We start from the raw sequence: 23,690 nt of genomic DNA on the forward strand, positions 1-23,690 counted from the left end.
CCTTAATGCAACCGCTGTGTCAGATTTTTTATTTTTTTTACTTTACGGAGAAAGCAAACCATGCAATAATCTGAGTACAGCCTTTAGAAAACAAAGCAGCCATAAAGATACATAGATAGATACATAGATATATTGGGTAGTCAACATTACTCAAAAATAGCATTTTAAATATTCACTTACCTTTGATCTTCATCAGAATGCACTCCCAGGAATCCCAGTTCCACCATAAATGTTTGATTTGTTCGATAATGTCCATCAGTTATGTCCAAATATCTTCTTTTGTTAGAGCGTTTGGTAAACAAATCCAAAAGCGCGTTCAGGTCGCACCGAACGTCGGACAAAAAGTTCAAAAAGTTCCATTACAGCCCGTAGAAACATGCCAACCTAAGTATGGCATCAATCTTTAGGATGTTTTTAACATAAAACTTAATTAATGTTCCAACCGGACAATTCCTTTGTCTGTACAAATGAAGTGGAACCTTTCACGTGAGCGCGCCAGACCGAGGCTGTGGCACTCTGCCAGACCACTCACTCAATGAGCCCCTCCTTTAGAGTAGAATCCTCAAAACAGGTTCTAAATACTGTTGACATCTAGTGGAAGCCTTGGGAAGTGAAACATAATGAATATCACCCTGTATCTTCAATGGGGGCTGAGTTAAAAAAGTACAAACCTCATATTTCCCACTTCCTGGTTGGATTTTTCTCAAGTTTTCGCCAGACATCATTCAAACAGTTTTAGAAACTTCAGTGTTTTCTATCCAATACTAATAATAATATGCATATATTAGCATCTGGGACAGAGTAGGAGGCAGTCCACTCTGAGCACGCTATTCATCCAAAAGTGAAAATGCTGCCCCCTATCCCAAAAAGGTTAAGAACAAATTTGTTCTTACAATAACGGCCTACCCTAACCCGGATGACGCTGGGCCAATTGTGCGCCACCCTATGGGACTCCCAATCACGGCCGGTTGTGATACAGCCTGGAATCAAACCAGGGTCTGTAGTGACGCCTCTAGCACTGAGGTGAAGTGCCTTAGATCGCTGCCCCACTCGGGAGCCCAAAAAGTGAAAAGGGCTCTGTACGCCAACAGACCCCTGTTCATTGTGATGGTCAGGTCTACGCACCGCTAGTTCTGAGTACAGTAGTCTTTAAAACCTTTGAGACTCTTCCTTCCTTCCTCCATACACTCCTCTCTCTCTCTCATTGCTATGCGGCAACAGATCAGAACAGTGGTAATGTTGAATGCTGATTGCTCAGATCCCAGAGCCATGCTGTTGTATCCACTAATGACATGATATTACCTCTGATGGGCCTTGTGTTAGCCATAAATATGATCTGGAGCCTGCCTGCCTGCCTGCCTCTCTGCCTGTCTGCAGATAACTCCTCCTCCTGCCCTCAGCCCTCATTCAGCCAGGGTGGATGTGTAAACACTGCAGCCCCAGCTCCATCCTCCTCAGCTCCATTTTCTCCCTGAGTCATATTGCCTAATGCAGCCTCCTCTCCTCTTCCCCCCCACCTGCAGGCAGAGCAGCCACACTGAAGGGAAATATGCTGGTTCAACAACAAGCTAACACCACCGTGCATACCTCTACAACACCCTGCCATAAGAAACAGAGTCAACTCAACACTTTTTCACCCTCCGTTCTCTCATTCTTCTCCCTCTCTATTCTGTTCTCTCTCTTTTTCGCTCTCTCTCTTTCCTTCTGTCTCTCAGGCTCTGGAGAAGCACTGTCGTGTGGAGGGAGGCTACAGTGGAGTGAGAGACGTCTACTCCTCCAGCCCCAACCATGACGACGTCCAGCAGAGCTTCTACCTGGCAGAGACACTCAAGTAAGGCGCTAACACACACACACACACACACTGTCAACTTACTCTGCTAAGAGCCATCTGGAGACATAGCATTGACATTTTGGCCTTGCCATTAGAGAGGAATAAAAATCGATCTTGTCAGAAAATCGATCTGTTTTTTTTTGCATCCTTGTCATCATACGTCCTCCCCCCAGAACTGTTCCTTGAATAATTATAGTATTGGATTTGTTTGACAATATAATGGACACATACGTTTAGAAGTAATTGTCCTCCCTATAGGGCCATTATTCTCTCCTGGACAGATCTACCTAAACATAACTGGAACCGTAGAATCTGTTGGGACAAAATGGGATGCAGTGGATAAAGAGAAGCAGTTGTTCAGGTGTTTGACAATTTGGACAAATCATGATTTCGCAGGTGTTCGCATCTTTCGGTTTTTTGAAGGGGAGGGTAACTTGCTAAGAGGTTAGAACTCCTCGTTCCAGTTCCGCACCTTGTTTTAGCATCTCTTCATCTCCTCTCTTAATGGGCAATATTTCCACTTTTCAACCTCATATTCATCATCTCCAGCACCAAACCAGTGTCTACATATTTGACCGACCAGCTCGATTCGGTCTTATATATTAACATTTTTAATTGTGTTTTTTACATTGGATGAAAGTAGATACTTTCAAAAAAAAAAGTAGATAGAGCTAGAAAATTGTATATCATACACAACAGTTGAGGAACTAAGGGAAAGTAATTCTGCTTTGAAAGTTGATAAACTTGTAACCCCACTTTTGAGAAAATGGCCCTTGAACTACTGGAGAGCTTTTCTTTGTCTACACCCATTAAGCATTGTTCACAACCTCTTAAGCCTTAGCCCCACCCATCTCTTTAAGGATTCACATGTGAGGCAATGTGCTAAACAGAGTGAATACAATAGTGTACTTAACAACCAAAGATTTCAAGACTAAAGGCTGGTTTACGTCTTGTCTATGTCAATCTGCACGTCTGTAGACAGTTGTCGCAGTGACATCATGAACATTTTGTTGTCGTCCGACATCAAACTTATCTTTGTCGTTATGAAAAAGTATTAACACAAAAACGACAGGCTGCATAAACCTGTCTGTTTAAAAATGTATTTAGTATCTGTTTATCTAGAAAAACAGGTAACTAAAAGCAACTAAAAGCAGGACATTCTACTGGAGAATTTTACAACTTGGACACTGTCTCATTGGCCTAACGTTGTATCCTAATTTGACTTTGGTGCAGGTCATGTTGTTCTTCACATTACCGTCTCTGGTAAAAACACACTATATCAAATACTATCAATGTTTATTTGTCACATGCACAGGATACAGAAGGTGTAAACGGTACAGGGAAATGATTGCTTGCATAGTGGAGTATTTTGTTTAGACATGCAGTTAGTTAAACAATGAACCATAATCCCAACTCATAACGTTACTACCCTGCATGAATCTGTAGCTAAAGCTAACCAACTAGGTTCCATGTTAGCTAGTTAGATAATATTGGGCTATAACTAGTAATGCTAATGGCTCTGAGATACGAATAATATTACTACACAAATCGAACACGCAACTTTGGCTAGCGAGCCAGCCAGCTAACGTTAGCTAGCTAACAGTACACTTTAACTTGCAATGAAAACAACTTTCTGACAACATTTGAAACGTATAATATGTGAAATGTAGCTTCTCCCTCTGTCACGGATGCCATGGTTTCCCTTAGTTTGAAGATGAAATCCGGAGACAGGTGTTTTATACAACAGCCTTCTGTGTGTTCTCTTTTTGACTCCCTCCGCATATTTGCAATCAAACGCTAGAATTTTCTCCATCTCCTTAGCTATCATACTCTGCTTCAACCGGGCATTCCACTTATTTCAAAACTCGGTCCTCCAGAAAGTGTAGAGCATTAGCAACACTTTTGCAGTTCTTCATGATATTGTTAAAAAGCTGTGTTTAATAAAGATTACCTACACATATTGAGTAGCTCATGTTATAGACAGAAGTGTGCTACATGGCAGACCAATCCAAACTCATTTCTAGGCATGTCCAGCCCATCCATTATCTCAGCCAATCATGGCTAGTGGGAAGGTCCCGGTCTTTGTCTGTGGCTAAACCAACTAGGCTCGTAATTGAACAATTATATTCGTATTTACAAATGACATACAAGTTTGTTATTAAGGCACCTGAAAGTTCACTTGTTCTAGAAGGCATTTCTAACTTTTTTTTAACTTGATATATTTTTCAACAAAACTTAGAAGTGCACCGTTTTCACATATGTTGACACTAGTATTGTGCTGGAGATGATTCAAATTTGGTTGAAAAAGTGGTGGAGTTGCCCTTTAACACGTATGGATCCAAAACTTGATCGAGCAGCTGATTATTTACGTGAGACTTTAGTTCTAGGTTAACCGAGATTATAAGGCCATATAGAGGAACATTGTCTATATCCAGGCAATGTTTTCCTGGTAAAGAGAGTCACACCTACATTTTGTTCCATGACACCAAAAACCTGCTCTAGTATTTCATCACACCCTAAAAAACAGACACGTCTCTGTGTTTTGTGTTCTCTGACAGCTTCCTGACATTCAGTTTGTTTGAACACTTCAAAACAGATCAGAAGTAGAATGTCTTTCCCCCATTGAGCACTCACTTCACCTCTGTCTGTGCTGTGCCTGCTGGCCTCTGAGGAGAAACAACTGACGTCCTGTGTGTATTGTCTTGTCACGGCCGGCTCAGACAGGCAGGCTTCTGCTAGCACAGTGTGCAGTGTACTACAGGGACCTCAGCAGTCTTCTCCAAGATTGATAGCAGCAGTCGCACACAGAGACCGATAAGAGGAGGCAGACTGCTTTTACTGAGCCCTTATACTCTCTCTCGTTCACTATTGATAATAGCGCAATGCCTGGGGGGTTAGACAGACCATATAATGTGGGTCCAGTGAGATAGGCTCATTGTAACATATCTCTTACCGGCGTATAGATGGGTCTCTCTGTCTATTGTCCAGTCTAATCCTGGTCTGAGAGAGATTTCACCCCCCCCCCCTATGGTTTCTATGGCGTATCAGTGGTGTTGTTTTGCTCCTCTTGGGGGAGCCTTGTCAAAGCACTGGTGTGACCTTATAAAGAGGTCACAGGCTCTTTGTCCCTGCTCTGTGTCCCCACACTGCTCTGCTCTGCTCTGGGGGCTAGGGGCTGTAAGGACAGCCACGTCACCATGACTGACAGAACACCAAGCTGCACGCAGGAGAGAGGGAGAGAAGGAAATGGAAAGAGGTAGGAAGATGAAGAGCGAGAAAGCTGGAAAGAGGTAGAGACCTGGGGGAGACAGGAAAAAAATACAGGTTCAAGGTTGGGAGAGAAAGGATCCAAGAGAGGTAAGTGAGGACGTCTTGCTGTAACAGTTAACAACCACAGCAGCAACAGTAACAAATACGTGCCCGTTTCCCTCCTTCTGTGCAGTAAACAACTCTGTGGAACTTTGATTTTGGTGTTATTTTTCCTTTTTTTGCCCAAACCCCCAAACACCTGGGCTAATCTGCCTCTCTGACTGATGCTTATATGAAATGCTGTGTGAGTCCTGCCACCTAATAGAGCTGTTAAACTTCTCTAGCATTTCATTTAATGGTGTTGGAAAGTGCTGCAATTTTGCGAATAGGGTCTCTCCAAATGCCAGGACTCCCCAAATGACTCGTTTACTAATGCTTGCAAAATCCATCTTTTAGGCTCTGGCTCTCCCTTTCTTCCTACTTTCTCCCTCTCTTTACCTCTTTCTGTCTTGCCCTCTTTCTTCCTGAATCCCCTTTCTCTCCTCCCTATCTCCATCGCTTTCCTCCCCCTCTCCATCGCTTTCCTCCCTCTCTCCATCGCTTTCCTCCCTCTCTCCATCGCTTTCCTCCCTCTCTCCATCGCTTTCCTCCCTCTCTCCATCGCTTTCCTCCCTCTCTCCATCGCTTTCCTCCCTCTCTCCATCGCTCTCCTCCTTCTCTCCATTGCTCTTCTCCCTCTCTCCATCGCTCTTCTCCCTCTCTCCATCTCTCTCTCAGCCTCCTGGCCAGGGTTCTCCTGCCTTTGCGTGAGGTCAAATTAGCAGTAATGACTAAATGTAAAGCTGTATGTCTGGCTGTTTGCTTTACTTGGCTCGTCACACTAGCGACTCCTTGTGGCGGGCCGGGCGCCTGCAGGCTGACATCCGGTCGTCTGCAGGCTGACATCCGGTCGTAAGGTGAACGGTGTTTCCTCCGACACATTGGTGCGGCTGGCTTCCGGGTTAAGCGGGCGGGTGTTAAGAAGCGCGGTTTTGCGGGTCATGTTTCGGAGGATGCATGACTTGACCTTCACCTCCCAAGCCCGTTGGGGAGTTGTAGCGATGAGACAAGATCGAAATTGGGGCGAAAAAGGGGGTAAAATACAACAACAACAAAATAAAAATAAAGAAGGATGCTATGCTGCTATGACTTAATGAGTTAGTTGTGTCTTACTACACATTCCTAGTGTAGTGAAATTAGGCTTTGGGTTCTGAGAACACTGGGGGCTGGTGCGAGGGGAATTTGACTGTTGACCAGCAGTGTGTCATTAGTGACTGAAGTACTCATTTATTTATTTTTTTATAAACAACTAATTGACTGATGTCAGTTAATTATTTGAATTCAAGTTAGTTTTTTTTCTTCCGTGAGCTCAATACGCAAATTGCACAGTTTCTCTAGAGATCAATCAGATCCAGCCTGAACTATGCGATGTAGTAGGGAGTTGTTGTAACGTTTGTCGTCGGAAAGGAGACCAAGGTGCAGCGTGGTAAGTGTTCATGATTCTTTAATTACTCAGAACACCAAACAAACACAAGAAAATAATAACGAACGTCACGTTCTGCAGGCTACCAAAGTAGAGAATAAAAGCCTTTATGGCCAGGGCGTGACAGTACCCCCCCCCCCCCCCAAAAAAAGTGCGGACTCCGGCCGCAAAACCTGACTCTAAAGGGGAGGGTCCGGGTGGGCATCTCTTCACGGCGGCGGCTCCGGTGCGGGACGTAGATCCCCCTCCGCCCGCAGATCCCTTTGCTTTGATGGCGGCCCTGGTGCATGGACCTTCACTGTAGGAACCGGGCCGCAGATCATCGCCGGAGAAACCAGACCACCGGAGGCTCCGGACTGGGGACCGTCGCTGTAGGCTCCGGACTGGGGACCGTCGCTGTAGGCTCCGGACTGGGGACCGTCGCTGTAGGCTCCGGACCGGGGATCGTCGCTGCAGGCTCCGGACCGGGGACTGTCGCTGGAAGCTTTGTGCCATGTATCATCACTGGAGGCTCCGTGCCTTGTATCATCACTGGAGGCTCCGTGCCATGGATCATCACTGGAGGCTCCGTGCCATGGATCATCACTGGAGGCTCCGTGCCATGGATCATCGCTGGAGGCTCCGTGCCATGGATCATCGCTGGAGGCTCCGTGCCATGGATCATCGCTGGAGGCTCCGTGCCATGGATCATCACTGGAGGCTCCGTGCCATGGATCATCACTGGAGGCTCCGTGCCATGGATCATCACTGGAGGCTCCGTGCCATGGATCATCACTGGAGGCTCCGTGCCTTGTATCATCACTGGAGGCTCCGTGCCATGTATCATCACTGGAGGCTCCGTGCCATGGATCATCACTGGAGGCTCCGTGCCTTGTATCATCACTGGAGGCTCCGTGCCATGTATCATCACTGGAGGCTCCGTGCCATGTATCATCACTGGAGGCTCCGTGCCATGTATCATCACTGGAGGCTCCGTGCCATGGATCATCACTGGAGGCTCCGTGCCATGGATCATCACTGGAGGCTCCGTGCCATGGATCATCACTGGAGGCTCCGTGCCATGGATCATCACTGGAGGCTCCGTGCCATGGATCATCACTGGAGACTTCGAACGTGGAACAGGTCTCACCGACTGAGGAGACGTACTGGCAGCCTAGTGAGTGGAGCTGCCACAACACGTCCTGGCTGGATACCCACTCTAGCTCGGTGAGTGTGGAGAGCTGGCACAGGACACACTGGGCTATGACGGCGCACTGGAGGCATAGTGCGTAGAGCCAGCGCAGGACACACTGGGCCGTGGAGGCGCACCGGAGGTCTGGAGCGCAGAGCTGTCATAACTCGTCCTGGCTGGATACACCTCTTAGCCCTGCAAGTGCGGGGAGCTGGAACAGGCCGCACTGGGCTTTGCTGGCGAACCGGGGACACCGTGCGTAGAGCTAGCGCAGGATAACCCGGGACGCACTGGAGGTCAGGAACGCTGAGCCGGCACAGTCCGTCCTGGCTGAATGCCCACTCTAGCACGGCCACTGCGGGGAGCTTGCACAGAGCGCACTGGGCTGTGGCTGCGCAGAACCGGATAACACGGTGCTTGACCAGTCATTCTCTCCCCACGGTAAGCACGGGGAGTTGGCTCAGGTCTACAACCTGACTCCGCCAATCTCCCCGTGTGCCCCCCCAAAAACTTTTTGGGGGCTGCCTCTCGTGCTTGCTTCGTTGCCGTGACTCCCTCGCTGCTTCCACCTGTTCCCATGGGAGGCGATTCCTTCTGGCCAGGATCTCCTCCCATGTTCAGGATCTTTTGCCATCCAGGATGTTCTCCCATGTCCAGTCCTCCTGACCACGCTGCTTGGTCCGTTTGTGGTGGGATCTTCTGTAACGTTTGTCGTCGGAAGGAAACCAAGGTGCAGCGGGGTAAGTGTTCATGATTCTTTGTTTACTCAGAACACCAAACAAAATAATAACGAACGTCACGTTCTGCAGGCTTCACAGAGCTAACAAAAAACAAGATCCCACAAAAACCAAAGGGAATGACTACTTATATGTGATCCCCAATCAGAGACAACGATAAACAGCTGCCTCTGATTGGGAACCACACTCGGCAAAAAACAAAGAAATAGAAAACATATAAATAAAGAAACTAGAATGCCCACCCTATTCACACCCTGGCCTAACCAAGGTAGAGAATATAAGCCTCTATGGCCAGGGCGTGACCGTTGTAGTTTCTACATAGTTTATGCGCTAAACTAATTAGAATATTGGGCCTGTATTCTACATAGTTTAGCGCATAAAGCGTGGTAATGAACTACAATGGCCATAATCCATTGCGCATCTACGGAAGAGGCACAAGAATGCGCAGTCATGAGGTGATATCGAGAGCAGCTGTTGCTTCGCGGTATCTCTACCTGAACATACATGATCTAAGTGATTTGATAGTTGATATTCAGCAGTCATAAAAGTGCCTTATTTACATTGAAGAACTACTAAAATGGTGACTTTGTCAGGCGGCACAGGCAGCAGCTCTATAGAGATGAGATGATGACTTGGAATGAAAACATAGCCACCAAATAAAACAAATGTAAGATACACAACATCAGAAATATTTCATTAAAGTGAATAGTAATCGGCTGTCATCACCATCATAGGATTTTTAATAATGAAACCGAACAGATTTCAAAAAAACACTAATCGCTCAGACTACTCTGCTTCTCCTCACTCTGGAAATGGAGTGGCGCCCGCAAGGTTACCGTGGCTATGCAGGGCGGGCGTGGCGTCATCCAATCCCTGTCCATTTTATAGTCTGTAAATTTTAACGAGTGTCACATCTGCACCTGATTAAGGACTTTTAGGGTATAGGCCCTCCTGCACTCCAACCGCTGCTGCTGGGCTCAACTTTTTGGATTTGCGACTTCACGCCGAGCCCAATAGCTTTTGGCAGGCGGCAGGAAACATAAATTGTTTCGAGTCTTGTCGTTTTAATTTATTTATCATTCTACATTGTTTGCTTGGCTCACCCCAAGCTTGGCAGGGAAAATATTGGCATGGGAGAGTTGCTGAACTGTTTGTTCCCGTAGTTGGTTTTGGGATTTGTGAGACCGTTCCACTGTCCTCTCTGACACTCTCAGACATCTAGTGGACGTTCTCGCAGACTGATGCACTCATGGACATCAACTAGGAGTGGAGGTTGTTGATGTAAATATCTGGGTTCTCTTAAGGCCTCGTGTTGATCAGAAATTAGTGTTTGAACTAAACTGAGTCTCGCTCTCCTTCCCTCAGATATCTGTTCCTGCTGTTCTCTGATGACGACCATCTTCCTTTCGAGCACTGGGTGTTCAACACAGAGGCCCACCCCCTCCCTGTCATCAAGAAGGAGATGACGGACACAGACAAGCCCAACCAGCTGGAATAGAGTGGACCACCCCCTGACCTGACTCCACCCATCTCGGAACTCCTCTATCCCCTCCCTCTCTGAGCAGTGGGCGGGGCTGTCTATTTTACTCCTCCCCCACTGTGGGTGGAGCTCACCCCGGCAGGTCACTCCCCTGGTAGACTGGACTCACTCCTGTTTTTGAGTCCATGATCAAACCAGATGGAACCGGACCGGGCTGCCTGCCTCTCCTGACCCAGACTGCCCTCTACTGGGGACTGGGAACCACCACTCAGAACCACCTCGTCCATGAGTGCTTGTCTTGTCATCGTGTAGAGATAACAATCAGTCTGCATGCTGCCCTCCCCTCCCAGTGCTGTAGAGGCTGTAGGATTTACCCTCCTCTATGAGGAGAACAGGACACTACTACGCTGTAAGATTCACCATCACTCAAAAAAAGCCATACTGATTTGAATACAGCTTTATCATTTTCTTTCTTTCCATGTATTTCGGGTATGTGATTGTGGGTGTGACTGAAAACAGATTTTATGTCAATCAACATATTATCGGATTTGGGTTGTTCTTATCGTAAATATGATTTTAGTCGCACTTAAACAATGGACCATTTAGGTGTATTTCTGTTAAAGACCCAGAGCTTGATTCTCACCTGCTCTATAGCTGAAATACAGTCAAAATAGTGCCTTTCTGTCTGAAATAGTCTATCGAATAAGCAGTTCAGGCAAATTGCAAGGCTTTTATTTATACAGGTAGTCTGGTAGTTAGCAGACGGTCCAGGTGGCATTGGCTGAAGGTTTTATCACCTTTACCACACTGCCATCTAGTTTTGGACAACCAGTACTACAACAGTCCAGTCCTCCAGTCATTTGAGTGTAGCAGGTCACAGTAGGTTTATAAAGGGGATGAAGTCACAGGGAAAAGACCTGCGGTGAGGACAACCTCTCAGTTAATGAAGTGGACACATTTACCGTTTAGCTTGGTCCCTTCTTCCTGAAATATGAAACGTGTTGGGAAAGTAGAGTTCATCCCTTCTATCAACATGTCATCAATTCATTCAGTCTAGTCAGTTTGTCAGAGCTCACTTCATTTCCCAACCCCCATCAACATGTTCCTTTGTTCTTAAATCGACAAAGTTGCAGTGTGTTTTTGTTTTTTCTTTATTAGAGGTGGTAACGACAATGAATCCCATGTGATGTAAAATAGTTGCTATGCTGATAATTTATTCCGTAGTACATTGGAAGGAAGGTTTGGGATCAGGCCCCTAGGTGGCACTGTGGAGAGCGAGGGCACTGTGTTGTGGATTATTTGGGAGTTGGGGGAGACCAGGGCAGAGTCGGACCAAGAGCTTGGTAGTCAATCATATGGAACGAATGCATCATATGAATGAATGTACCATCAAATGTGATGTTTAAGATTATTTTGCCTTCGTTGTTCTTAATTTGTTGATTTGTTTGTTGATTCCTTTCTTCTGGAAAGCACAAAATGCTGAAGGAATGTGTCGTGGTACCCATCAGAAGAAGCTGTTAGTCCGTTCAGGAGAATAAGAGGAAGCACAAGAGGAGTTGTTTAGTTGTGTTGACATGCAATGAGAAGATGCAAGTAAGGTTCTCTGTTCACTACACTGGATGAAATCCACTCGCATATGAACATGTAAACATGCTGAATACTGTATAGAGAAAAGAGGACCAATAGATTGAAATGGTCACATACGGGACACATAGACATTCACACTACACACACTCATGACCATGGAAGTTTATGGACACTCAGACATGGACGTTAGAGAGAGAGAGGAGTGTGTTTGTAGGAAACCGTAGTCAAACAGTTCTGTTCTTCTGCTGTGTACTTTCACAGACAGGGGGCGCTGATGTTCCTAAAATGTCTCCCCATACATCTTATTGGGAAATAGATGGGGTACGATCAAGAGGCCTTCATCTTTTTTTGAAGTCATATTCTGACGCTAGAAAATAGAGCAGAGGTTTAAGAAGCCTCACTGATATCCGCCACCTGCCGGAGCTACACTCTTCCAGGCCTCCTATTGAAACGCCAGCAGGGCAACCTCGGCTTTCTCTACTGTTCTTTAAAAAGTCAAAGTAATCCCTGTTTACCTTACTGGAGGAAGCAATATTAATGTCCATATACGTTGAGATCCCCCTCCACCTAGTTAATTATGGCAGCCATTCAGGCTCCAGGGAAGAGAGTGTCACTCACTATACACTGTAGATATGACATTGCTGCATTCACCGTCTCTGAGAGCCTAAAAGGCGCTGCATAGTCAATCCGACATCTGCATTGGCCGTGCAGCATTTACAGTGATACAGCCTCTGCAGAAGTCAGGGCGTTCATACTTTGTGAGATTTGCAGAGCAGTGCAGAGCTGTTGTCAAGGAAGTGAGTTTGTGTTTATACAGGACCTCCCGCCTTCCCCTACCGTCAACCAATCATGTCAATGCGGAGCTATACAGAGCCTTCCGCATTGTTACAAAATTCGAGAGGCTCACAGGGATGCGGTACGGAGCTCATTTTGGCCTCTGAGTGCCTCCAGAGGCGCCGCAATTGCGTCACACCATCCATATGGCGCCTCAGACCACGTTGTCAGATCAAGCATAAATAGTCTCTAAGTGTCTCCCGACTGTTGCAGCTTTTGGGAGCAGAAGGGATGACTCGTAGGAATACAGAAAAACGGTAAAGTCGCTGTAAAATGAAAACATGACACATTATTTTCCTCTTTCTTTCAGTATGCAGACTAGAAGACGTGCTGTTCATTTCCAGTTGAATATTGTGTTGACGATCTCTCGCATTACAATGCCTTTTATTTGTGAATCTCTTGTTAATGGTTTCGTGAAACAACCTCAGAAATGTAAACTGTACAATATTGCTGATAATCATTCCATTGCACATAGGTTATTTGGGTTAATGTTATTTTAATTTTGTGGGAAATTGTTATGTTTGTTTTTGTTTCTTTCATATTAAAATGTAAATATTCCATTCTACATTTATATAAATCTTACGAACTTATGGATGAAATGATGTTAATGAGCAGCAAAAATTTTCATAAACTATATTTGTTACACTTCTATTGTGAATAAAACAATCTTTTAATAGATAGCCTTTTTGGTGTTTTCATTCTTAAATGTAATCTTGACATCAATGATATTAGTCCTCCAATGGGTCAAATGTGTCTGATAATCAGAGGCTGTACAGGGCTCTCACCACTATGTTTTATCAGCACTGTAAGAGAGAGGATACCAAACCACTTCCAAGTGAAGCTGTATGTATAGCTGTTCTCCACTAGGTGGCAGAAGAGCATCAAAACATTGTTTGATGTATTGCTCCTCTTTCAACTCTGCTTGCTTTGTGTTGACCTTCAGACATGCTTATTGCATGTAGTTGTATGCGTCGTTAATCAATCAAATGTATTTATAACGCCCTTTTTACATCTGCAGTCGTCACAGTGTTTATACAGAAACCCAGCCTAAAACCACAAATCAATCAATCAAATGTATTTATAATGCCCTTTTTACATCTGCAGTCGTCAGTATTTACAGAAACCCAGCCTAAAACCACAAATCAATCAATCAATCAAATGTATTTATAATGCCCTTTTTACATCTGCAGTCGTCACAGTGTTTATACAGAAACACAGCCTAAAACCACAAATCAATCAATCAAATTTATTTATAATGCCCTTTTTACATCTGCAGTCGTCACAGTGTTTGTTTATACAGAAACCCAGCCTAAAACCACAAATCAATCAATCAATCAAATGTATTCATAAAGCCCTTTTTACGTTAGCCGATGTCACAAAGTGGCTTGGAAAAACTCCCTAGAAAGGCAGAAACCTAGGACGAAACCTAGAGAGGAACCAGGCTTTGAGGGGCTGTGCCAAATGGAGATTACAACAGTACATGGCCAAGATGTTCAAACGTTCATAGATGACCAGCAGGGTCAAGCAATGCAGCTGTAGAAGCACAGTGGCTAGGAAAAACCTAAAGAGGAATCAGTCTGAGGCATTTCATGAGCTGAAATAAAAGATCCCAGAAAAAGCTTATTTCTCTCCAATTTTGGGCACACATTTTTTACATCCCTGTTAGTGAGCATTTCTCCTTTGCCAAGATAATCCATCCACCTGACAGGTGTGGCATATCAAGAAGCTGATTAAACAGCATGATCATTACACAGGTGCACCTTGTGCTTGGGACAATAAAAGGCCACACAATACAAGGCCACAGATGTCTCAAGTTTTGAGGGAGTGTGCAATTGGCATGATGACAGCAGGAATGTCCAACAGAGCTGTTGCAAGATAATTTAAAGTTAATTTCTATACCATAAGCTGCTTTTTAGAGAATTTGTCAATACTTCCAACCGGCCTCAACCGCAGACTACGTGCAACCGTGCCATCCCAGGCCCTCCACATCCAGCTTCTTCACCTGTGGGATCGTCTGAGACCAGCCACCAGGACAGCTGATGAAACTGAGGAGTATTTCTGTCTGTAATAAAGCCCTTTTGTGTGGCAAAACTTATTCTGATTGGCTCGGCCTGGCTCCCAAGTGGGTGGGCCCCTGCCCAGTCATGTGAAATACATAGATTAGGGCCTAATGAATTCATTTCAATTTACTGATTTCTTTATATAAACTGTAACTCAGGAACATTTTTGAAATTGTTGCATGATGCGTTTATATTTTGGTTCAGTACATATATCCCTTAATGCTTATGGTGTGCAATTATGCAACCGAAAAGCAATTTGTTCAGTGAATTATAGATTGTGGTTTTATTGACAGATTAGAGATTTATGCTATTTCTAAGATGTTTCCTGTTGCCACTTGATGAATTGAATTGATGTCCATCTAAAGCTAGGTATTGTACTGTACAGTATATAGAAGCTGAAAGTGTGAACGACAGTTGTGAACTAAGAACACAGGGTGGCAGCACAACCCAGCAATACACACTAATAAGGATGAAGGATTTTGTCTGTTGCCAGTTAACTCCTGTATAATATTAATAGACATAGAGGCAGTAATGCACAGGCCTCTAATAAGACACTGACAGTTACTTTTCACAGGTATCCCTGAAAATAGTTAACTTCTTCCTGTATTCTTTCTCCTTATATAATCTTCCTCACTCATCCATAGTCACAGCTTCCCAGGGAGATGGTTGTCGGCTGCTTGCATGCAGGGCCGGCCCTAGCTATTTGGGGGCCCTAAGCGAGATTTGGAAATTTTGCACATTTTGCCATGGGGGATGACAGAAAGAGTTGAAGTTTCAAAGCAAGCTTTCAAAACAATATTCCTGCAATTCGAAAACATTTTGCCAAGTCTTATGCTCATGTTAAAGGAGAAGTTTAATTTTTTTTACAACCAAATCTCTATTTTTGATGTAAATGAAATGTTATAGAAGGGTCCAGAAACCTTTTTGGCCAACCTTTATTCGTAGAGTTATATTTCATTTTGTTAAGACTCGAGCCCTACCTCTCGGTCCATTCCACAGGTAACTTCCAAAATAAAGGAAACACTTGAGCGAATGCTAGGTTAAAAAATACAAGGTTGAGACAACGTTATAAAACATGTATGGGACCAGCGCCATTGATAACTACTAGCGCCGATGCTAACTAGCAACACTGGTCCCATGAATTGCAAAGAGTTATGGGGATATTAGAAACACATTGTTTTAACCTTTTAATCTTCAACCTAGAGTCCTAGTTGTTCGCTAGCTGGCTAGATAGTTGCTGTCTTTTTTCCATCAACCTTATGATCTGCTTCAGGCTACTAGTCTTCTACCTAGGCAGTTTAGCTACAACGCTAGAGCTGGTCCCATGGTTGATTCAGAGCGGTAGAACCTCAGCATTATTGTGATGCCATTGTCTTAACCTTCCCATATTCAACCTAGAGTAAATGAGTGACTCACTAACTAGGGTTGAATGGCGGGAACCCAGTTACAGAGATTTACCGGGATTTACCGCCCAAAACCCCTCCCTTTTCCCTTTTACCGGTAAATGATAATACATTATTTATATGAACAGCAGGGCGTGAAATGGACCTGTTCAATTATGTTTAAATGTGGTTTCTCTACGGCTTCTGCATGATGAATCAACGCTCAGGGTGGCGACAGACAGCCCATCTCAGTATAGAGCGCGGTTCACAATACATGTAGATCTACAATATCATCTCATCATGGTAACTTTTTTTCTTGTGACAGGTAGGCCTACGTTTGCTGCAGCATGGCCTATGCTACAGTAATATAAAGACAGAACTCATGTCTAATTCACCCATCTCCGTCTGGCTTTTGGGGTCACCTTGTTTTTTAAATGTAAAGATTTTTAGATTTTTTTTTTACATTTTATGTAAAGATTATTTTTTTAATTGCAACTGTAGAGTTTTAAAACAGCCTATCGCTCATATCTTTGCTTTAAATCAGTGCACTGTGAGCACAATACTTTCTCTCCATCTACTCCATTCAAACTGCATCCAAAATAGATCATCCTGTTCTAGCCCTATACAGTGCCTTCGGAAAGTATTCAGACCCCTTGACTTTTAGGGAAAGAGGGATACCTAGTCAGTTGTACAACTGAATGCATTCAACTGAAATGTGTCTTCCGCATTTAACCCAACCCCTCTGAATCAGAGAGATGTGGGGGGGCTGCCATAATTGACATCCACGTCTTCGGCGTCCGGGGAACAGTGGGTCAACTGCCTTGTTCAGGGGCAGAACGACATATTTTTACCTTGTCAGCTTGGGGATTCGATCCAGCAAACTTTCAGTTACTGGCCCAATACTCTAACCACTAGGCTACATTTTGTTAGGTTACCGCCTTATTCTAAAATGTATTAAATCGTTTTTTTCCCTCATCAATCTACACACAATACCCCATAATGACAAAGCAAAAATAGTTTTTTAGACATTTTTGGAATATCAATGGAAATATCAAATACGGAAATATCACATTTAGATAAGTATTCAGACCCTTTACTCAGTACTTTGTTGAAGCCCCTTTGGCAAGTCCAAGCTCTGGCTGCGCCACTCAAGGACATTCAGAGACTTGTCCCCGAAGCCACTCCTGCGTTATCTTGGCTGTGTGCTTAGGGTCGTTTTCCTGTTGGAAGGTGAACCTTCACCCCAGTTTGAGCATGTTGCCTCACCACCATGATTCACCATAGGGATGGTGCCAGGTTTCCTCCAGATGTGACGCTTGGCTTTCAGGCCAATGAATCTTGGATTCATCAGACCAGAGAATCTTGTTTCTCATGGTCTGAGAGTCTTTAGGTGCCTTTTGGCAAACTCCAAGCGGGCTGTCATGTGCCTTTTACTGAGCTCTACGGACAATTCCTTCAACCTCATGGCTTGGTTTTTGCTCTGCCATTCACTGTCAACTGTGGGACAATATATAGAAGTGTGTACCTTTCCAAATCATGTCCAATCAATTGAATGTACCACAGGTGGACTCCAATCAAGTTGTAGAAACATCTCAAGGATGATCAATGGAAACAGGATTCACCTGATCTCAATTTCGAGTCTCATAGCATAGGGTCTGAATACTTATGTAAATAAGGTATTTCTGTTTTGTTTTTTGAATACATTTGCTAAAATCTCTAAAAACCTGTTTTTGCTTTGTCGTTATGGGGTATTGTGTGTCGATTTCTGATGATTTAAAAAAAAAAAATGTAATCCATTTTAGAATAAGGCTGTAAAGTAACAAAATGTGGAAGAAGTTAAGGGGTCTAAATACTTTCTGAAGGCACTGTATATAGATGTCCTAGCCTACCTCTTTCAGGTAATAAATTAAATGCAGTATTATCCTTATATTTAGCTAATTAATGATGGGTTATCAATAATAAGCATCTAACTTATAGCCTCTGTCTCTTGCGCAATACACAAGCACTTGTTCTCCGCTTGCCTCTACTTAAAAAACGCTCCTTAGCTCTTGGAGTCCCATGCAGGAAAAGCTAGGCTAGAGTAGCTTGCTGGACATTTTTTTTGCATTTCTGATACCAATAGACTATTCAAAATGGGACGCATGCTCTTTTTTGCTGAATGTTAAGTACAGCAGCCAACAGAACTCACGGGTAGTTTGAAAGAAGAGTGAATGTGCGATTGCGGTAGATTATAGTAGTTATTTATTCAGAACCATAACCATTCAATCTTCGCGAAGAGAAGTCAAATCTTCCTGTGTCTAATTCTAACATTATGAAATGTATACAGTGAGGGAAAAAAGTATTTGATCCCCTGCTGATTTTGTACGTTTGCCCACTGACAAAGAAATGATCAGTCTATAATGTTAAAGGTAGGTTTATTTGAACAGTGAGAGACAGAATAACATCAACAAAAATCCAGAAAAAGGCATGTCAAAAATGTTATAAATAGATTTGCATTTTAATGAGGGAAATAAGTATTTGACCCCCACTCAATCAGAAAGATGTCTGACCCCCAGGTGTCTTTTATACAAAAGAACTGTCAATCTACCTCGGCCTGGGGCTCCATGCAAGATCTCACCATGTGGAGTTGCAATGATCATGAGAACGGTGAGGAATCAGCCCAGAACTACACGGGAGGATCTTGTCAATGATCTCAAGGCAGCTGGGACCATAGTCACCAAGAAAACAATTGGTAACACTGAAGGATTGAAATCCTGCAGCGCCCGCAAGGTCCCCCTGCTCAAGAAAGCACATATACAGTGCCTTGCGAAAGTATTCGGCCCCCTTGAACTTTGCGACCTTTTGCCACATTTCAGGCTTCAAACATAAAGATATAAAACTGTATTTTTTTGTGAAGAATCAACTACAAGTGGGACACAATCATGAAGTGGAACGACATTTATTGGATATTTCAAACTTTTTTAACAAAACAAAAACTGAAAAATTGGGCGTGCAAAATTATTCAGCCCCTTTACTTTCAGTGCAGCAAACTCTCTCCAGAAGTTCAGTGAGGCTCTCTGAATGATCCAATGTTGACCTAAATGACTAATGATGATAAATACAATCCACCTGTGTGTAATCAAGTCTCCGTATAAATGCACCTGCACTGTGATAGTCTCAGAGGTCCGTTAAAAGCGCAGAGAGCATCATGAAGAACAAGGAACACACCAGGCAGGTCCGAGATACTGTTGTGAAGAAGTTTAAACCCGGATTTGGATACAAAAAGATTTCCCAAGCTTTAAACATCCCAAGGAGCACTGTGCAAGCGATAATATTGAAATGGAAGGAGTATCAGACCACTGCAAATCTACCAAGACCTGGACATCCCTCTAAACTTTCAGCTCATACAAGGAGAAGACTGATCAGAGATGCAGCCAAGAGGCCCATGATCACTCTGGATGAACTGCAGAGATCTACAGCTGAGGTGGGAGACTCTGTCCATAGGACAACAATCAGTCGTATATTGCACAAATCTGGCCTTTATGGAAGAATGGCAAGAAGAAAGCAATTTCTTAAAGATATCCATAAAAAGTGTTGTTTAAAGTTTGCCACAAGCCACCTGGGAGACACACCAAACGTGGAAGAAGGTGCTCTGGTCAGATGAAACCAAAATTGAACTTTTTGGCAACAATGCAAAACGTTATGTTTGGCGTAAAAGCAACACAGCTGAACACACCATCCCCACTGTCAAACATGGTGGTGGCAGCATCATGGTTTGGGCCTGCTTTTCTTCAGCAGGGACAGGGAAGATGGTTAAAATTGATGGGAAGATGGATGGAGCCAAATACAGGACCATTCTGGAAGAAAACCTGATGGAGTCTGCAAAAGACCTGAGACTGGGACGGAGATTTGTCTTCCAACAAGACAATGATCCAAAACATAAAGCAAAATCTACAATGGAATGGTTCAAAAATAAACATATCCAGGTGTTAGAATGGCCAAGTCAAAGTCCAGACCTGAATCCAATCGAGAATCTGTGGAAAGAACTGAAAACTGCTGTTCACAAATGCTCTCCATCCAACCTCACTGAGCTCGAGCTGTTTTGCAAGGAGGAATGGGAAAAAATGTCAGTCTCTCGATGTGCAAAACTGATAGAGACATACCCCAAGCGACTTACAGCTGTAATCGCAGCAAAAGGTGGCGCTACAAAGTATTAACTTAAGGGGGCTGAATAATTTTGCACGCCCAATTTTTCAGTTTTTGATTTGTTAAAAAAGTTTGAAATATCCAATAAATGTCGTTCCACTTCATGATTGTGTCCCACTTGTTGATTTTTCACAAAAAAATACAGTTTTATATCTTTATGTTTGAAGCCTGAAATGTGGCAAAAGGTCGCAAAGTTCAAGGGGGCCGAATACTTTCGCAAGGCACTGTACATGCCCGTCTGAAGTTTGCCAATGAACATCTGTATGATTCAGAGGACATCTGGGTGATAGTGTTGTGGTCAGATGAGACCAAAATGGAACTCTTTGGCATCAACTCAACTCGCCGTGTTTGGAGGAGGAGGAATGCTCCCTATGACCCCAAGAACACCATCCCCACCGTCAAACATGGAGGTGGAAACAAACTCCAAGCGGGCTGTCATGTGCCTTTTACTGAGCTCTACGGACAATTCCTTCAACCTCATGGCTTGGTTTTTGCTCTGCCATTCACTGTCAACTGTGGGACAATATATAGAAGTGTGTACCTTTCCAAATCATGTCCAATCAATTGAATGTACCACAGGTGGACTCCAATCAAGTTGTAGAAACATCTCAAGGATGATCAATGGAAACAGGATTCACCTGATCTCAATTTCGAGTCTCATAGCATAGGGTCTGAATACTTATGTAAATAAGGTATTTCTGTTTTGTTTTTTGAATACATTTGCTAAAATCTCTAAAAACCTGTTTTTGCTTTGTCGTTATGGGGTATTGTGTGTCGATTTCTGATGATTTAAAAAAAAAAATGTAATCCATTTTAGAATAAGGCTGTAAAGTAACAAAATGTGGAAGAAGTTAAGGGGTCTAAATACTTTCTGAAGGCACTGTATATAGATGTCCTAGCCTACCTCTTTCAGGTAATAAATTAAATGCAGTATTATCCTTATATTTAGCTAATTAATGATGGGTTATCAATAATAAGCATCTAACTTATAGCCTCTGTCTCTTGCGCAATACACAAGCACTTGTTCTCCGCTTGCCTCTACTTAAAAAACGCTCCTTAGCTCTTGGAGTCCCATGCAGGAAAAGCTAGGCTAGAGTAGCTTGCTGGACATTTTTTTTGCATTTCTGATACCAATAGACTATTCAAAATGGGACGCATGCTCTTTTTTGCTGAATGTTAAGTACAGCAGCCAACAGAACTCACGGGTAGTTTGAAAGAAGAGTGAATGTGCGATTGCGGTAGATTATAGTAGTTATTTATTCAGAACCATAACCATTCAATCTTCGCGAAGAGAAGTCAAATCTTCCTGTGTCTAATTCTAACATTATGAAATGTATACAGTGAGGGAAAAAAGTATTTGATCCCCTGCTGATTTTGTACGTTTGCCCACTGACAAAGAAATGATCAGTCTATAATGTTAAAGGTAGGTTTATTTGAACAGTGAGAGACAGAATAACATCAACAAAAATCCAGAAAAAGGCATGTCAAAAATGTTATAAATAGATTTGCATTTTAATGAGGGAAATAAGTATTTGACCCCCACTCAATCAGAAAGATGTCTGACCCCCAGGTGTCTTTTATACAAAAGAACTGTCAATCTACCTCGGCCTGGGGCTCCATGCAAGATCTCACCATGTGGAGTTGCAATGATCATGAGAACGGTGAGGAATCAGCCCAGAACTACACGGGAGGATCTTGTCAATGATCTCAAGGCAGCTGGGACCATAGTCACCAAGAAAACAATTGGTAACACTGAAGGATTGAAATCCTGCAGCGCCCGCAAGGTCCCCCTGCTCAAGAAAGCACATATACAGTGCCTTGCGAAAGTATTCGGCCCCCTTGAACTTTGCGACCTTTTGCCACATTTCAGGCTTCAAACATAAAGATATAAAACTGTATTTTTTTGTGAAGAATCAACTACAAGTGGGACACAATCATGAAGTGGAACGACATTTATTGGATATTTCAAACTTTTTTAACAAAACAAAAACTGAAAAATTGGGCGTGCAAAATTATTCAGCCCCTTTACTTTCAGTGCAGCAAACTCTCTCCAGAAGTTCAGTGAGGCTCTCTGAATGATCCAATGTTGACCTAAATGACTAATGATGATAAATACAATCCACCTGTGTGTAATCAAGTCTCCGTATAAATGCACCTGCACTGTGATAGTCTCAGAGGTCCGTTAAAAGCGCAGAGAGCATCATGAAGAACAAGGAACACACCAGGCAGGTCCGAGATACTGTTGTGAAGAAGTTTAAACCCGGATTTGGATACAAAAAGATTTCCCAAGCTTTAAACATCCCAAGGAGCACTGTGCAAGCGATAATATTGAAATGGAAGGAGTATCAGACCACTGCAAATCTACCAAGACCTGGACATCCCTCTAAACTTTCAGCTCATACAAGGAGAAGACTGATCAGAGATGCAGCCAAGAGGCCCATGATCACTCTGGATGAACTGCAGAGATCTACAGCTGAGGTGGGAGACTCTGTCCATAGGACAACAATCAGTCGTATATTGCACAAATCTGGCCTTTATGGAAGAATGGCAAGAAGAAAGCAATTTCTTAAAGATATCCATAAAAAGTGTTGTTTAAAGTTTGCCACAAGCCACCTGGGAGACACACCAAACGTGGAAGAAGGTGCTCTGGTCAGATGAAACCAAAATTGAACTTTTTGGCAACAATGCAAAACGTTATGTTTGGCGTAAAAGCAACACAGCTGAACACACCATCCCCACTGTCAAACATGGTGGTGGCAGCATCATGGTTTGGGCCTGCTTTTCTTCAGCAGGGACAGGGAAGATGGTTAAAATTGATGGGAAGATGGATGGAGCCAAATACAGGACCATTCTGGAAGAAAACCTGATGGAGTCTGCAAAAGACCTGAGACTGGGACGGAGATTTGTCTTCCAACAAGACAATGATCCAAAACATAAAGCAAAATCTACAATGGAATGGTTCAAAAATAAACATATCCAGGTGTTAGAATGGCCAAGTCAAAGTCCAGACCTGAATCCAATCGAGAATCTGTGGAAAGAACTGAAAACTGCTGTTCACAAATGCTCTCCATCCAACCTCACTGAGCTCGAGCTGTTTTGCAAGGAGGAATGGGAAAAAATGTCAGTCTCTCGATGTGCAAAACTGATAGAGACATACCCCAAGCGACTTACAGCTGTAATCGCAGCAAAAGGTGGCGCTACAAAGTATTAACTTAAGGGGGCTGAATAATTTTGCACGCCCAATTTTTCAGTTTTTGATTTGTTAAAAAAGTTTGAAATATCCAATAAATGTCGTTCCACTTCATGATTGTGTCCCACTTGTTGATTTTTCACAAAAAAATACAGTTTTATATCTTTATGTTTGAAGCCTGAAATGTGGCAAAAGGTCGCAAAGTTCAAGGGGGCCGAATACTTTCGCAAGGCACTGTACATGCCCGTCTGAAGTTTGCCAATGAACATCTGTATGATTCAGAGGACATCTGGGTGATAGTGTTGTGGTCAGATGAGACCAAAATGGAACTCTTTGGCATCAACTCAACTCGCCGTGTTTGGAGGAGGAGGAATGCTCCCTATGACCCCAAGAACACCATCCCCACCGTCAAACATGGAGGTGGAAACAAACTCCAAGCGGGCTGTCATGTGCCTTTTACTG

The 23,690-nt window shown here is 43.6% G+C and overlaps 1 protein-coding gene across 1 annotated transcript in view; it reads left to right on the forward strand.

The window, feature by feature from the left end:
- Positions 1–13,089, forward strand: part of LOC139407098 (mannosyl-oligosaccharide 1,2-alpha-mannosidase IA-like) — a 165,796-nt gene extending 152,707 nt beyond the window's left edge. Inside the window, exons 11-12 of the mRNA XM_071150494.1 lie at positions 1,716–1,831; positions 9,876–13,089. Coding sequence (XP_071006595.1) covers positions 1,716–1,831; positions 9,876–10,008 — 249 coding nt within the window. The 3' untranslated portion in view covers positions 10,009–13,089. The remainder of the gene's footprint in view (positions 1–1,715; positions 1,832–9,875) is intronic.
- The last annotated feature ends 10,601 nt before the right edge of the window (positions 13,090–23,690 follow it).

The sequence above is a fragment of the Oncorhynchus clarkii genome, chromosome 4 (genome assembly GCF_045791955.1).
Source record: "Oncorhynchus clarkii lewisi isolate Uvic-CL-2024 chromosome 4, UVic_Ocla_1.0, whole genome shotgun sequence".
Taxonomy (NCBI): Eukaryota; Metazoa; Chordata; class Actinopteri; order Salmoniformes; family Salmonidae; genus Oncorhynchus; species Oncorhynchus clarkii.